The following is a 17500-nucleotide window of genomic DNA, read 5'->3' as shown; positions in this document are numbered from 1 at the left end:
AGGAGAGGAGAGGAGAGGAGGGGAGAGGAGAGAAGAGGAGAGGAAGAAAGAGGAGGGGAGAGGAGATGAGGGGAGAGGAGAGAGGAGAGAAGGGGAGAGGAGAGGAAGAGAGAGGAGAGGAGGGGAGAGAATGGGAGAGGAGAGGAAGAGAGAGGAGAGGAGAGGAGGGGAGAGGAAAGAAGAGGAGAGGAAGAGAGAGGAGGGGAGAGGAGATGAGGGGAGAGGAGAGAAGGGGAGAGGAGAGGAGAGGAGGGGAGAGGAAGAGAGAGGAGAGGAGGGGAGAGAATGGGAGAGGAGAGGAAGAGAGAGGAGGGGAGTGGAAAGGAGAGGAGGAGAGAGGAGGGGACAGGAGAGGAGGGCATAGGGGGTGGAGGTGGGGAGTTACACTGAAGAACCTCCTAACTTACCTACCAACCTAATACGACAATGCAAAGCAAGAGCGAGTGATTCAGACGCCGGACATAAAATACTACCAAGGACACTTTGTGGACAGTGGGAGCCGGGATTCGAACCGGCAACCCTGCGGTCTACCTCCCGAGCTCCAGGGCTCCCTCCCCGTCACCCACCTGGCTCCCAGCTCTTTGCCTGGCCTCTTCTTCCCCTTCCTCTTGGTGACATCATCAGGCCGCGCCGCTGCGTCGCCCTCCAGACACTCGTCCTCCTTCACACACGTGCTGATGTCATCCTCACTCAGGTTGTCATCTGCCAATCACAGACAGGTGTGGTCAAACAAGTGTGCTGTCATGACACACGCCCAGATCCAATACTATGGCTAGAGCAACGATATGCTATGCCGCTAAGTATACAATTGCATAAACACAGACATATATATTTATACAGACTGTATGTACATATTCTTTATTCTATTCTCTACTGTACCCATGCTGTACATATGGGTGTATGGAGTCTCTGTTTTACACCCTTCCTCTTTTTATACTTACTACTCTGCATCTATTTATTTATTTATTTATTTTACCTTTATTTAACCAGGCAAAATCAATAAGAACAAATTCATATTTATTTATCTAGTGTTATTCTTTTATTTTTTCCCCAACCTTGCTCTAATTTCCACTGCTGGAAGATTTCCCCCTAGGAGGATCAATATCTATCTATCTATCTATCTATCTATCTATCTATCTATCTGTCTGTCTGTCTGTCTGTCTGTCTATCTATCTATCTGGTTTAATCACAACGAATGAAGGTATCTAGTAAGACAAGCACGCAGAAACAGCTGATTGAGGACAGGAATAAGGGGTAAGTTCTGTAAGCTGCTTTCTCGTTCTATTGCATCCTTCTCTGCACTAGTAGCCCGGTAGGGACTCTGATCTAGTCTATTCTGTTCTGTCTATTCTGATCTGTTCTATTAATACATCCATGGGTAGACTAGACCCTCTGCAACCTCTCTGTGCACAAGATCCCCTCTTCTGCTGGATAGTGCAAACTCCTACCTGACGGGACGTAGTCCACATCCTCGTTGGAGGAATATCCGTCGGAATCGTAGTCTGAGTAGCTCATCATCTTCCAGGTCGAGGAGTCTTAGTAGTTAGGATAGAGATGTGTGTTTATCTGGGACCTAGGATAGAGAGCTGTGTGTTTATCTGGGACCTAGGTTAAGGAGATGGATCTACCGCTGCTGTGTTGAAGCGGTAAATGTCGCACTATTAAGTGGCAATTCTTCAAAACAGGCGCATTATAGCTACTATAGTTATAAATGTTGCTATGCGGGTTATAGTAACTAAAGTTGCCTTTATGAGAACACACACTGTGTAAGGGATGAGCGTGGTTTGATCAGTCAGACAGATATCCTGCCTCGGTTGGCCTGGGCGGGCGGGGTTTAAACACTGGACCAATTGAATGGTTCAAATAAGGAACCCATCGCCGACCTGTGTAGTCGGTGATCCAAATCGAGTGAACTCGATCTATCCCTTTGTATCCTTGTTTGTAGGCTATGCACTTCCTGCGCCATTCGCTGCTACGGCAAGCCCGCAGGTACATTCTAGTCACTCGTAGCCTATAGGCTACTTTGGAAGTGAACGCAACAAAGTGAACATTTTTTATATTGTTTTAGCCTACAACATTATTGAATGAATGGAGTGAGATGTATGCAGTCAAATTGACGGCACAAAGTATTGTAAACGTAAGTGAAGTGGGACATATATAATATTATAATATGTTTTGGGGCGGAGCAAATCATCATGGGTGAGTTCAGCCTCGACAAAACGTTGTAAACCGTTTATTAAAACAGAAGCACAAGCGTTGCACGGTCACCTGTGGCAGCTGAGGAGATACGGCGGGGTTGATCAGTCTGCTGATTGGTAGGCTGACACACCTCGGGTTGCAACGCGGTTCAAACTTTCCGGAAATTTACCATGGGAAGTTAAGCTCGGGAATTTTGGAAATGTTTACCTTTTTTTGTAGCCTATAACTGCTACAATTTATTTTATTATATTTTTTTCAACATTTTTTATTTTTTATTTTATATACTTATTTTAGGATTGTATCCCATTTTCATCCATTTTGGTAGCCAATTGATCCTGACCTAGTGTCCAATTACCCTCTACTAACTGTTGAGGATTCGTCCCACAACCCGGCCGGTTGGCAACGGGAAAGGGAGACAACTCCATGACTCTCTCAGCTCACAACCATAATTCCAACACCAGACAGGGTTGCTGTTGTGTGACAAACTCTCAAACAGAGATTAAACTAACCACCCTCAGGGAGCGGCGGCCCAATAGGCCCCTCCCTCTAGGATCGGGCCATACTCGGATCTGGCGAGGCCACCGGCCCAATAGGCCCCTCCCTCTGGGATTGGGCCATACTCGGATCTGGCGAGTCCACTGGTTCCCGGTGGGAAGCTGCACCGGAACATGATGCATTAGACCACTACACCACCGCACACCCCTAGAACAGGGAACTTAAATGTAGCCTAGTTGGGGGAAAAACATAAAATGCAATTCTAGATCTTGCAGCATGATCTTGGTTAAAACAACCTGATTTAATGCAAATTCAGTTGAATTTCAACCCTGTACTGTGCATTCATCCATCACATGTGCAGCTAATTCCTAGCATCCTGCACACTAAGAGGGCTGTAGAATCCATTAAAGTTCTACTCACAAATAGATTTAGCAAAGAAAATATTTTTTTAAAATTGTATTAGAAATGTTTGCCTGCATGTCTGCTTATACAAAGCAAAATGTTTATATTTATGTCTGTTTATGACAAGATAAATACAGTTGGTATAAATAACCTCCAAATTCCCCGTTAATTCCCGTTAATTCCCGTTAATTCCCATTAATTCCTGTTAATTCCCATAAATTCCCGTTAATTCCCATGGCAAGTTTCCAACCTTGAATATTCCTGGAATATATCTATCTTGCAACCCTAGACACACCCACCAAACAAAACCTACCCCAAAGTCCGTTGCACGCCGTTTCGAAGAACAAACAGACGTTCGACCTGTAAACCGTCGCAAGGCAGCGCACACGGTTTTCAGACTGAACTCACCCCAGATGACGTCACGGGAGGAAGCCCTCGTCATTTAAACGCAGGCGGGAACTGGATGGAATCAGTCTCTGTGAAGAGGGTAGGACAGACATATCTGTGTTGTGGGCGGAAGATCTGACTAACCATGGTGCGAACAAAGGCCGATAGCGTCCCTGGAACATACAGAAAAGGTCAGATGTTTAAAAAAATAATAATAATAATATTATAATAGTATATTCTTTGGGTATAGCTGTACACTGTTTCAACACTAACTTGACTGCTTTGCCTGTCCGCCTATTTCGCTTGAGAAATGGCGGCAGGAAGCTTTTCTGATATCCGTGATCGAACACACCCAAAGGCTGGATGTAGAATTTGAGATTTCTAGTGTATTCAGCACTTTCATGTATTGTAACGCAGTTTGTCTTGGCGGAGGGATCTAGGTTAGTGATTTTATTGTCACCCATTCACCGCCGCAAACTGGCGCCAGATTTCGCCGCCCAACAAGACATGGCGCCGCAGTTCAGTAACATTGAACTTGACTGGTTCACTAGCAGCTATGTTTGGGAAAAACTCCAGGCATATATTAGCATAGTTATCCGAAAAGATAACGGCTAATTAAACGCAAGTTGCATTTGCCTGCATACATTTTGCCAAAGGTTCGCTCTACTTTTGACAGCTAGTCCTAGCCTAGTCCTAGTCCTAGTCCTAGCTTAGTCCTAGCCTAGTCCTAGTTTAGGTAAACGTCATTCTCATCACTTCTCTCTGTATCCTGTCTTTTCAGCTGTTGCTGCCACGGCGCCCAGGAAATCACTGGGTGCTTCCAGTTCTGCCAACGCAGCCAGCAGCTCTCAATCAGGCACCCCGGGTGAGACAGACCTCCCTTACAGACCTCCCTTCCTCTCTATCTGAGACAGACCTCCCTTCCTCTCTATCTGAGACAGACCTCCCTCTCTCTCTATCTGAGACAGACCTCCCTCTCTATCTGAGACAGACCTCCCTCTCTCTCTATCTGAGACAGACCTCCCTCTCTCTCTATCTGAGACAGACCTCCCTCTCTATCTGAGACAGACCTCCCTCTCTATCTGAGACAGACCTCCCTCCCTCTCTATCTGAGACAGACCTCCCTCTCTATCTGAGACAGACCTCCCTCTCTATCTGAGACAGACCTCCCTCTCTATCTGAGACAGACCTCCCTCTCTCTCTATCTGAGACAGACCTCCCTCTCTATCTGAGACAGACCTCCCTCTCTCTCTATCTGAGACAGACCTCCCTCTCTATCTGAGACAGACCTCCCTCTCTATCTGAGACAGACCTCCCTCTCTCTCTATCTGAGACAGACCTCCCTCTCTATCTGAGACAGACCTCCCTCTCTATCTGAGACAGACCTCCCTCTCTCTCTATCTGAGACAGACCTCCCTCCCTCCCTCTCTATCTGAGACAGACCTCCCTCTCTATCTGAGACAGACCTCCCTCTCTATCTGAGACAGACCTCCCTCCCTCTCTATCTGAGACAGACCTCCCTCTCTATCTGAGACAGACCTCCCTCTCTCTCTATCTGAGACAGACCTCCCTCTCTATCTGAGACAGACCTCCCTCTCTATCTGAGACAGACCTCCCTCCCTCTCTATCTGAGACAGACCTCCCTCTCTCTCTATCTGAGACAGACCTCCCTCTCTATCTGAGACAGACCTCCCTCTCTATCTGAGACAGACCTCCCTCCCTCTCTATCTGAGACAGACCTCCCTCCCTCCCTATCTGAGACAGACCTCCCTCCCTCTCTATCTGAGACAGACCTCCCTCTCTATCTGAGACAGACCTCCCTCTCTCTCTATCTGAGACAGACCTCCCTCCCTCTCTATCTGAGACAGACCTCCCTCCCTCTCTATCTGAGTCAGACCTCCCTCTCTATCTGAGACAGACCTCCCTCCCTCTCTATCTGAGACAGACCTCCCTCTCTATCTGAGACAGACCTCCCTCCCTCTCTATCTGAGACAGACCTCCCTCCCTCTCTATCTGAGACAGACCTCCCTCCCTCTCTATCTGAGACAGACCTCCCTCCCTCTCTATCTGAGACAGACCTCCCTCTCTATCTGAGACAGACCTCCCTCCCTCTCTATCTGAGACAGACCTCCCTCTCTATCTGAGACAGACCTCCCTCTCTATCTGAGACAGACCTCCCTCCCTCTCTATCTGAGACAGACCTCCCTCCCTCTCTATCTGAGACCTCCCTCCCTCTCTATCTGAGACAGACCTCCCTCCCTCTCTATCTGAGACAGACCTCCCTCTCTCTCTATCTGAGACAGACCTCCCTCCCTCTCTATCTGAGACAGACCTCCCTCCCTCTCTATCTGAGACAGACCTCCCTCCCTCTCTATCTGAGACAGACCTCCCTCTCTCTCTATCTGAGACAGACCTCCCTCCCTCTCTATCTGAGACAGACCTCCCTCTCTATCTGAGACAGACCTCCCTCCCTCTCTATCTGAGACAGACCTCCCTCCCTCTCTATCTGAGACAGACCTCCCTCCCTCTCTATCTGAGACAGACCTCCCTCCCTCCCTCTCTATCTGAGACAGACCTCCCTCTCTATCTGAGACAGACCTCCCTCCCTCTCTATCTGAGACAGACCTCCCTCCCTCTCTATCTGAGACAGACCTCCCTCTCTATCTGAGACAGACCTCCCTCTCTCTCTATCTGAGACAGACCTCCCTCCCTCTCTATCTGAGACAGACCTCCCTCCCTCTCTATCTGAGACAGACCTCCCTCTCTCTCTATCTGAGACAGACCTCCCTCTCTATCTGAGACAGACCTCCCTCCCTCTCTATCTGAGACAGACCTCCCTCTCTCTCTGAGACAGACCTCCCTCTCTCTCTGAGACAGACCTCCCTCTCTATCTGAGACAGACCTCCCTCTCTATCTGAGACAGACCTCCCACCCTCTCTATCTGAGACAGACCTCCCTCTCTATCTGAGACAGACCTCCCTCCCTCTCTATCTGAGACAGACCTCCCTCTCTATCTGAGACAGACCTCCCTCTCTATCTGAGACAGACCTCCCTCTCTATCTGAGACAGACCTCCCTCTCTATCTGAGACAGACCTCCCTCCCTCTCTATCTGAGACAGACCTCCCTCTCTCTCTATCTGAGACAGACCTCCCACCCTCTCTACCTGAGACAGACCTCTCTCTCTATCCGAGCTGCTATCAGAAAGACGGGTACGTCCTTTAGCTCCAACCTAACGCAAAAAAACAATAACATCATGCTTTGTAAACAGCATCCTTCACAATAATGTCCTAATTGCTCTTTCTGTGAGCGTATCCATTGTCAAATCCCTCTCTACATCACGTAGGATGAATCAAATGTGAAATGTTTTGCAGCAAAGAACAAGTATGCAGGTGGAAATGTGGTTTGCCCCCGACCCACCCCGACTTGGCAGAAAGGCATCGGGGACTTCTTTGGTGGGCCAGGCAGGAAGCCTGAGAAGGAGAACCAGCTTCCGTGCTCGGATGACGAAGAGGCAGGAGGCAGCGGGGTGTCCAAGGCGTCCAGGAAGTAGGTTTGACTTTAAACAGCTAGCAGTACTTAGTTCTTTGGTACTCAACTCCACTTTAACAGTAGTGAGGTTCAAACACTTGTGGTAGGAGGTGTAGAGGTAGAGCCGGCTTGTGACACACCTCTATGTTATATAGGGCCCTATAAAATATAAAAAGTTTAATTTCTTTTTTTCCCTAAATTCCATCTCTTTTTCTGTTGTTTTTATGTGATTTCATTTACACTCAAACATCGCTGTCAGAATTTTGTAGTCATTTTCAGGGACTAACATTCTAAAACTGTCTTGTTTGAAAAGGCAAATATTCAGCACAGTATGACTTTTTTTCCTACAGTATATAGCTTACTAGACATAAATTAATTTGAGGGAATGACCCCATTAAGAGATTTGACAAGACATTAGATAAAAACCCTTCTAGCATGACAGTGTATTCTATAGTCAACTAAACTAAACTATAAAGGGTTAATTCCTGAAGGCCTGGTTGTGCACGTTTGCACCTGCTGCTTCATGCACTTCTCAAGTTGCGCTATAAACATTCAACCATGAATTGAAGTTGTGTTGTTAATACTTCCACTAGTCTGGTGAGAGAACTCTAAACTGAGCCCACAGGCCTATATAAATAACTATCACAGCTCTTAAGTGCACCTTCTACCCTTCACACACATCTACATGATGGTGGTACATGATGGTGGTACATGATGGTACATGATGGTGGTACATGATGATGGTGGTACATGATGATGATGGTACATGATGATGGTGGTACATGATGATGATGGTACATGATGATGATGGTACATGATGATGGTACATGGTGATGGTACATGATGGTGGTACATGATGATGATGGTACATGAGGATGGTACATGATGATGATGGTACATGATGGTGGTACATGGTGGTGGTACATGATGATGGTACATGATGATGATGGTACATGATGATGGTACATGATGATGGTACATGGTGGTGGTACATGGTGGTGGTACATGATGGTGGTACATGATGGTGGTACATGATGGTACATGATGATGGTACATGATGGTGGTACATGATGATGGTGGTACATGATGGTGGTACATGATGGTACATGATGATGGTACATGATGGTGGTACATGATGATGGTGGTACATGATGGTGGTACATGATGATGGTGGTACATGATGATGGTGCATGATGATGATGAGACGTTTGTGTTCTGTTTTGAGTGACACTTGTCCGTCAGGAGTATTTATTATCAGTGAGGGACACGTTTTACACACAGATCCACGACACACTCGGCCACAGCAGCACAACAGGACACACACACACACACACCGCATGCACAGCTGTACTGTAACCATGGAGAAGGGTGTGGCAGGTTTGGGCCTATTTAAGGCAAGTAGCTGGACAACAGTTATATAAATATCATTCTTTATTACACAGTTCTCTAGACAAGCCTTCAGATCCAAGCCACTTGTAGGACTTTTTAGATGTAAAACTATATAAATGTGGATTTTAATTTCATGTTTCAGAACTATATTATACATTTTCTATTTGTGTTATTGTTACGCAAGGTTCTGTCTGCATTCTCTGCAACATATATCTTGTAGGGTGCATGTGATGGAGGGTACATGTGATGGGCTTGTATGGCTCTGTTTGGAGTGCAGGCATGAGTCTGGCAGCTGTTGCACCTGCTAATTCATTCTCACTTTGGAGCAAAATAGAGACTTGCCCTCTTATAGGCCTGGTATAGTTTTAGCTGTGTGGCTCATTCGTTCTTTCAGATCTGCAGGATTGCTCGGGGTTGGTTTGGCGGTGAGGAGAAGCTGGTGTGTTCTGTTCTCTCTCTCTGCCATCTGTCTAACACTCATTTTTCTGGTTTTCAGATCCAGGCCGCTGCCTGTCGAGGACGAGGCTGAGGAGGAAGAGTGAACCTGGATAATATCCCAGTTCAGAAGCTGTGGCACCACTACTTGAATGGGCTCAGTGGTTTTTTAAATATGATTTCCTTTGTGTATATAGAATGACTACCGACAATTTGTTGTTTGTACAGAAGTTTAATAAACCCTTTTTATATGAATGATCCTGAAGAGTTGTATTCATCTGCTAGAGTTGATTTCCCAAATCACAAAACACACCTCACTAATTACATTAGATATTACATTTTGGTGAACATACGGGTAACACTTTAAAGTGTGAAACCAAATTATAGTTCACCCCTGCTGTCTGGTCAGGTATTGGGATGGTGTTTCTGTAGCGCCCACTACTTTTTGTAACCACTAGATGGCACTAGCGCATCAAAGTTGACATTGAAATCGACCCATGGATGTGTTGAATCGACCTGACTAACACATCTCAGGAACACTGGGCATATCGACATCTAATTGCCCAAGTACAACTTGAATTCTGTTAATGCAATTGTGTGATGAGACTGTCAAACTAATCGAGTCTTCCAAGAAATCACGTTTAAGAATCACACACTGCGTGCTGTAATGTGAATGGTCTTTGTATGTTACTGAAACTGGCATTCATCAAGTCAGACTTTATTTGCACTGCACATTTAAAACAACTTTAACCACGACAACGTCAGTGATGATGGTGGTACATGATGGTGGTACATGATGATGGTACATGATGGTGGTACATGATGGTGGTACATGATGATGGTACATGATGATGGTACATGATGGTGGTACATGATGATGGTGGTACATGATGATGGTACATTATGATGGTGGTACATGATGGTGGTACATGATGATGATGGTACATGATGATGGTACATGATGATGGTGGTACATGATGGTGGCACATGATGATGGTACATGATGATGGTACATGATGGTGGTACATGATGGTGGTACATGATGGTGGTGGTACATGATGGTGGTACATGATGATGGTACATGATGGTGGTACATGATGATGGTACATGATGATGGTGGTACATGATGGTGGTACATGATGATGGTACATGATGATGGTGGTACATGATGATGGTGGTACATGATGGTGGTACATGATGATGGTACATGATGGTGGTACATGATGATGATGGTACATGATGATGGTGGTGCATGATGATGGTACATGATGATGGTGGTACATGATGAGTGGTAGTCTAATCAGACAGATATTCCAGTGAAATTCAAACCCGGAAGGTAATTTCCTCCCAGACGGTGAACCCCTCCGGAACCATTCAACCCCCCAGCTGGAGGAATCACAGCTCTGGACGAGGCTCAGATAACAACCCAGTTGAACGGGAATCCTACTCAACACATTCAACCTGTACCCGCATTGACAGTTGCTTTAAATATCGGACAAAAGGTGCTGAACACAGGATCACACGAAAGGTGAGTTAATACTAGAAAGAGACCCTTCCTGCTGATGCTAGATCTCATCGAAGTAGTTAGCCTAGTTAGCCTAGCCTAGCACTAGATAGCGAACCCCCACCCACTTCAACTCCAGCTAGCACTAGATAACGTTCAGGCTGAAGTTAACGACAGCAATTCAGGCATGAAAACTTGGATGTTCAGGAGGTTTGGAAAGATACTAAACGGAATGGTTGTGTGGGAATTGTTTTAATGTTAGCGAGCCAACCGTTGGCTAACTGGTGCGAGTTGTGTTGTAGCTAGCCAGGCCAGCTATGCTAGGCTAGGCTATGCTAGGCTAGGCTATGCTAGGCTATGCTAGTGCTATGCTAGTGCTATGCTAGTGCTATGCAAGTGCTATGCTAGTGCTATGCTATGCTAGGCTATGCTAGGCTATGCTAGTGCTATGCTATGCTAGTGCTATCTACGCTAGTTCAGTAACGTTAGCTATGATAGTCAGTTACATTAAAGCTGCTCTGAATTTTCAGTGAGTTATTAATCAAGCTTTTGGTTATTAGTTCACGTTAGACCAGCCTGTCATCTTAGAGAGCTACATGTCCATGACATGTACCAGTAATGACATGTACCAGTAATGACATGTACCAGGAATGACATGTACCAGGAATGACATGTACCAGGAATAACATGTACCAGGAATGACATGTACCAGGAATGACATGTACCAGTAATGACATGTACCAGTAATGACCACTGGTTTAGCCTTGGTTCGATCAGCTGGAGGGCTTCTACCTTTAATGTATCTATGGGAGCCTGTATGTGTATAGATGAGTTTAATACCAGATTTTTATTGTTGTATTACTGTAGTTTAAGCCCATATCCCGAAAGTCATCCTTTCAGCCTTTTGTGGGGTTAGGGTTAGGGTTCTTTGTGTTCTTTGTGTGTTATTGTTGTGTTGTGTCTTTGTGTGTTATTGTTGTTTGACTTGTACAGCACTTTGGTCAACTTTGTTGTTTTTAAATGTGCTCTATAAATAAAATGGTATGGTATGGTATGGTATTGTGCCAACAGTTGACTCCGTTAGCTCGTAATGTTCATTTACCTGAGTCCTATTATTCAGAGAATATTTAACGGGTTGATATTAGTTTTAACTTAATAGTCATATTACTCTCTTTTTTCAGGCACGTGAAGAGAGAAAGGGCAAGTTAGGAGTTGGAATTATAGTTTAAATCAGTGTGTTGTTGGGGTTCAGCCCCATGTAGCAAACCTATATGCACACTTCTCACAGAAAGGTGTTTCGATTTGTCCCTCATCCTGATCAGAGCCATCCTGCTTCTCACGCATCCTGATCAGAGAGCCATCCTGCTTCTCACCCATCACACATCCTGATCGGAGCCATCCTGGTTCTCACCCATCACACATCCCGATCAGAGAGCCATCCTGGTTCTCACCCATCACACATCCTGATCAGAGAGCCATCCTGGTTCTCACCCATCACACATCCTGATCGGAGCCATCCTGGTTCTCACCCATCACACATCCTGATCAGAACCATCCTGCTTCTCACCCATCACACATCCTGATCAGAGAGCCATCCTGCTTCTCACCCATCACACATCCTGATCAGAGAGCCATCCTGGTTCTCACCCATCACACATCCCGATCAGAGCCATCCTGGTTCTCACCCATCACACATCCTGATCAGAGAGCCATCCTGCTTCTCACCCATCACACATCCTGATCAGAGCCATCCTGCTTCTCACCCATCACACATCCTGATCAGAGAGCCATCCTGCTTCTCACCCATCACACATCCTGATCAGAGAGCCATCCTGGTTCTCACCCATCACACATCCTGATCAGAGAGCCATCCTGGTTCTCACCCATCACACATCCTGAGAGCCATCCTGCTTCTCACCCATCACTGCGGAGTCTAGACGGAAAAGCATGTCGCTCCACAGCGTGCAGGAACTAGGCTAGTCTACACCAGGACAGCGTGCAGGAACTAGGCTAGTCTACACCAGGACAGTGTGCAGGAACTAGGCTAGTCTACACCAGGACAGCGTGCAGGAACTAGGCTAGTCTACACCAGGACAGCGTGCAGGAACTAGGCTAGTCTACACCAGGACAGCGTGCAGGAACTAGGCTAGTCTACACCAGGACAGCGTGCAGGAACTAGGCTAGTCTACACCAGGACAGCGTGCAGGAACTAGGCTAGTCTACACCAGGACAGCGTGCAGGAACTAGGCTAGTCTACACCAGAACAGCGTGCAGGAACTAGGCTAGTCTACACCAGGACAGCGTGCAGGAACTAGGCTAGTCTACACCAGGACAGCGTGCAGGAACTAGGCTAGTCTACTCCAGGACAGCGTGCAGGAACTAGGCTAGTCTACACCAGGACAGTGTGCAGGAACTAGGCTAGTCTACACCAGGACAGTGTGCAGGAACTAGGCTAGTCTACACCAGGACAGTGTGCAGGAACTAGGCTAGTCTACACCAGGACAGCGTGCAGGAACTAGGCTAGTCTACTCCAGGACAGCGTGCAGGAACTAGGCTAGTCTACACCAGGACAGCGTGCAGGAACTAGGCTAGTCTACAGCAGGACAGTGCTGCACAGTTAGTTGTGAAAGCACCATTCAGTGCAACATTGAGCTCTGTCCCCCTGATGGTGTTAAAGCAGAGTCCGCTGCAGTTTTTCATTTGTAAAGAGAACATTATGAATGGTGAGCAGATTCTGAAACTGATCGAGGTTTTTTTCTTCTGTGAAGCTTATCCAGCCTTGTAGGCTATATACCCTTATACCCTTATCTGCCAGTGTGCATCATGTAATCAGCATTTCTACATTATTAGCAATGGCTCAATGGGTGTACATGAAGGTTCCCGTGTCATCAACACTGTGTTTTTCTGTCATGGCCTAAAAAGGCTCGTGAATTAGTTTGGAGGGTTTGGTTTAGTTGAATTTTACCTTATGAACCCTGTTTCATTTACAGGGGGGTGTACTGTATGCTGTTGGACATGAAGTGGAAGTTTATTGACTCCATGTCCAGACTGCACAGAGTAAATAAGATTTGAGTCCTAAATCGTATTTGAGTCCCTTCAAACTGGCAGTGTGGAAAACGCCAGTGGGCGAGAGGAAGTCAGGTTAGCTGTTCAATTACACCCGATTAAGGGGTTCACTCTAATCTGTGGACACGGATAGTGGTTCTTTCTGAATCTCCATTGCTATCCATCGCTTAACATCTGACAGGCTATATACCCTTATCTGCCAGTGTGCATCATGTAATCAGCATTTCTACATTATTAGCAATGGCTCAATGGGTGTACATGAAGGTTCCTGTGTCATCAACACTGTGTTTTTCTGTCATGGCCTAAAAAGGCTCGTGAATTAGTTTGGAGGGTTTGGTTTAGTTGAATTTTACCTTATGAACCCTGTTTCATTTACAGGGGGGTGTACTGTATGCTGTTGGACATGAAGTGGAAGTTTATTGACTCCATTTTCAGCAAAATTAAGAAGTGCAGAGGACCATCTAATGTCTCAATGTCAGATTATAGGACCAGTCAGATTATAGGACCAGTCAGATTGTAGGACCAGTCAGATTATAGGCCCAGTCAGATTATAGGCCCAGTCAGATTGTAGGCCCAGTCAGATTATAGACCCAGTCAGATTATAGGCCCAGTAAAGCAGGCATTGCGCTGGCATACTAGCTTGGCAACATAATGCTTTGTTCACGTACCTCAGGCCTCACTGCTTAATTACTGCAGTAATTCTGACTGTTCAAACATCAGTTAGGCTACAGGTGACACATCTGATTTCTGCCTGTTCACATTGCCCCATGCCCTGTTCACATTGCCCCATGCCCTGTTCACATTGCCCCATGCCCTGATCACATTGCCCCATGGCCTGATCACATTGCCCCATGCCCTGTTCACATTGTCCCATGCCCTGTTCACATTGCCCCATGCCCTGTTCACATTGCCCCATGCCCTGTTCACATTGCCCCATGCCCTTTGCCCCATGCCCTGTTCACATTGCCCCATGCCCTGTTCACATTGCCCCATGGCCTGATCACATTGCCCCATGGCCTGTTCACATTGCCCCATGGCCTGTTCACATTGCCCCATGCCCTGTTCACATTGCCCCATGGCCATGCTTGTAATGTGCAGTCTCTCACTCACATAGGGCTGCACAATTAATCGTCTATTCGTTTCTGGAAAGCACTGTGTGCTACATTTGTTTGTATGAACAGTGCTAAATAAATAAGGTTGACTTTGATTGCGATTTTGGCTTCTGCAATGTACTCATTGCAAAAAGGCCATGATGTCTCATTTTAGTTGCCAGCTGCATGAAAATAATACACACATTCCTGGCTTTAAACACCATTACTCAGCATGGGAGAACTAAACATCTCCATGAGTGTGCTGTGAGCAACTTCCCTCTGGCTGCCAAAACTGTAGACGTTGTCTTTCAATCTGTCGGATTGACTACTAGGCCTAAACCAACCAAACCTAATCAGTTTGCTAGAGAATAGAATAGAGAGAAGGTGTAATCAGCTCTGGCAACTTAGCAGAGTAATGAACTGAGTAACGTCACTGCTGAGTACCTTACTAACAAACACACGGCCCTGAAAACATAACCTCCTCCCCCAGACTTGGTCCTGGGTGGAGGGAGAACTCCAGTTCCACAGAAACGTCTTTAGACTGGCTCAACAATCAACACAAGTTAACACAACACACAACATGCAGTACATTCCTAAAATCAGCACAGGGAATCATAAAAACAATAAGCATGTGCCATGTTCCATGTTTCGCCTGTCCAGACTGCACAGAGTAAATAAGATTTGAGTCCTAAATCGTATTTGAGTCACTTCAAACTGGCAGTGTGGAAAACGCCAGTGGGCGAGAGGAATTCCCGTTAGCTGTTCAATTACACCCGATTAAGGGGTTCACTCTAATCTGTGGACACTGATAGTGCTTCTTTCTGAATCTCCATTGCTATCCATTGCTTCACATCTGACAGGGCAGCGTTTTCAGCCCGCAGCAACTAAAAATGATCATCACGCCTACCGAGAGAGATTTCAGTTGAAACGCACACCCTCGCAAACAACGCCAGCGTTCTGAGTAGTGTGATTACGGCGTCGCTCTACCCGTTTAGCCCTGATTAGCCGGGGTTCCACGCACGGTCACAGGCGTGGATAACCGCGCAGTGGGCGTCGTGCATTGAGAAGCCCTGTGGCTTTGCATAGCAGGAGGAGCACAGAGACACTATAGGAGAGAGCTAGGGAGAGGAGGAGGGAGCAGGAGAGAGCAGTCACGTGATGGTGGTGTGATTCAGCGGCTGTGAGTCTCCACTGAGGTTAATCACACACACACACACACACACACACACACACACACACACACACACACACACACACATATTTATCCCTCAAAACACACTCAGTAGCAGCAGTTTGTCTATCCGTGATAAAGGTTTTCAACCATGATTAGGTAGCGCCTAGCTGTTACAACTAACCCCACAGTGTGAGTGAGCGAGTGATTATACTGCTTTTCACCGTATATTCCATTAAAGATGGACATGTTTTGATGAGATGCTCACACGGCAGGGACTGTGATGGGAAGACATCAGTTAGGGGATATCGCCTTCTACCTGCACAGTACGTTTCTGGTTGGCCAGCTTTGAAGGTTGGTTGTCTGCCTCACATGACGACCTTACCGTGCCTTTAGGGCCACTTAAAGATGTCCCTGCCTTGCAGGACAATGCCTGAGAGGCATGCTGAATTAGAGGTGAAAGAGGTGGAAATCTATGCTTTTATTCCACCGACCGCCTTCCCTCCCCCCCCTCCCCAATTGAATCTTGAATCCCAGCTCAACCTTTTACAGGTTTCAATTATTCATGAAGCTGAGTGCCTTTGTGTCTGATATCCTGTCCGTGCTGCTCTGTGACCCCCAGCTTTGATTGGACGCTGCACATCAAGGGGGGGGGATTTGCCCTGGGCTGTGATCGATGCGCTCGGCTTGGAACTCGTTTCCGTCAATACTGCTCACGGAGAACAGAGGAACACGGAGAACAGAGAGATGGTGCTTCGCTGGGCAGCCTGTGTTCTCAGGCGAGAGGAACAGGACAGGGATGTTTGAGAGCCTTCAAGCCAGCCCTGGTTACAAAGTGCTTTAATAGCCTTCGTTGAAACAGTCAAACGTCTTGTCTTGGATGAAGTACAAACCGCCATTGTCTCCTGTTAACCGTCAGCTGTAGCCTACGTTTGTTCTCTCATGTTTAGCTCTTCATGGCTTCTCTTCTGTGTGGGTATGAACTCTCAGATCCTAGTGCAGGAAATGTCCCACAGGAAGCTGGCCTTATTTGGACGCTCCCAGTCACTCGGCAATAACAAAAGCGTGTTGTGGGGAACGTTGACTGACCCCCCCTGTCCCCCGGCCCCCCTGGGCCCTCTCCTGCCCTGGTCACACACCCCCAGGGCTCTCTCCTGCCCTGGTCAGACCCCCCCTGTCCCCCACCCCCCCAGGGCCCTCCTCTCCTGCCCTGGTCAGACCCCCCCTGTCCTCCTCTCCTGCCCTGGTCAGACCCCCCCTGTCCCCCAGCCCCAGGGCCCTCTCCTGCCCTGGTCAGACCCCCCCTGTCCTCCCGCCCCCCTGGGCCCTCCTCTCCTGCCCTGGTCAGACCCCCCCTGTCCCCCACCCCCCCAGGGCCCTCCTCTCCTGCCCTGGTCAGACCCCCCCTGTCCTCCTCTCCTGCCCTGGTCAGACCCCCCCTGTCCCCCAGCCCCAGGGCCCTCTCCTGCCCTGGTCAGACCCCCCCTGTCCTCCCACCCCCCTGGGCCCTCCTCTCCTGCCCTGGTCAGACCCCCCCTGTCCTCCTCTCCTGCCCTGGTCAGACCCCCCCTGTCCCCCAGCCCCAGGGCCCTCTCCTGCCCTGGTCAGACCCCCCCTGTCCTCCCACCCCCCTGGGCCCTCCTCTCCTGCCCTGGTCAGACCCCCCCTGGGCCCTCTCCTGCCCTGGTCAGACCCCCCCTGTCCTCCCGCCCCCCTGGGCCCTCCTCTCCTGCCCTGGTCAGACCCCCCCCTGTCCTCCGACCCCAGGGGGGTGGGGGTTTGTCTCTCTGCTGGATCATGACCTTGCTAGGGACACCCTGAAGGTCGTCCCC

At 47.8% G+C, this 17500-nt stretch overlaps 3 protein-coding genes across 3 annotated transcripts in view; 2 read left to right on the top strand and 1 right to left on the bottom strand.

The window, feature by feature from the left end:
* cfdp1 (craniofacial development protein 1) overlaps positions 1-1555 on the bottom strand; it is a gene marked incomplete at its 3' end in the record, with an annotated part of 4788 nt that extends 3233 nt beyond the window's left edge. Inside the window, exons 1-2 of the mRNA XM_084451427.1 lie at positions 1449-1555; positions 567-702 (exon numbers count right to left, since the gene is read on the bottom strand). Coding sequence (XP_084307553.1) covers positions 567-702; positions 1449-1518 — 206 coding nt within the window. The 5' untranslated portion in view covers positions 1519-1555. The remainder of the gene's footprint in view (positions 1-566; positions 703-1448) is intronic.
* A 2073-nt stretch (positions 1556-3628) lies between these two features.
* Positions 3629-8990, top strand: pclaf (PCNA clamp associated factor; the record flags this gene model as incomplete). Its single annotated transcript, XM_084450918.1, has 4 exons — positions 3629-3674; positions 4265-4348; positions 6856-7030; positions 8898-8990. 4 exons carry the CDS (start codon positions 3629-3631, stop codon positions 8941-8943), a joined length of 351 nt encoding a protein of 116 aa, XP_084307044.1. The 3' UTR covers positions 8944-8990.
* Positions 8991-10244: 1254 nt separating this feature from the next.
* Positions 10245-17500, top strand: part of LOC311319373 (casein kinase I-like) — a 21669-nt gene continuing 14413 nt past the window's right edge. The window contains exon 1 of the mRNA XM_084450912.1: positions 10245-10364. The gene's annotated coding sequence lies outside the window, so the exon portion shown is untranslated. The remainder of the gene's footprint in view (positions 10365-17500) is intronic.

This window comes from Borostomias antarcticus, assembly GCF_949987555.1.
Source record: "Borostomias antarcticus genome assembly, chromosome: 16".
Lineage (NCBI taxonomy): Eukaryota > Metazoa > Chordata > Actinopteri > Stomiiformes > Stomiidae > Borostomias > Borostomias antarcticus.
Note: the sequence above shows the minus strand (reverse complement) of the source record. Positions and strands in the feature narration are given on the sequence as shown.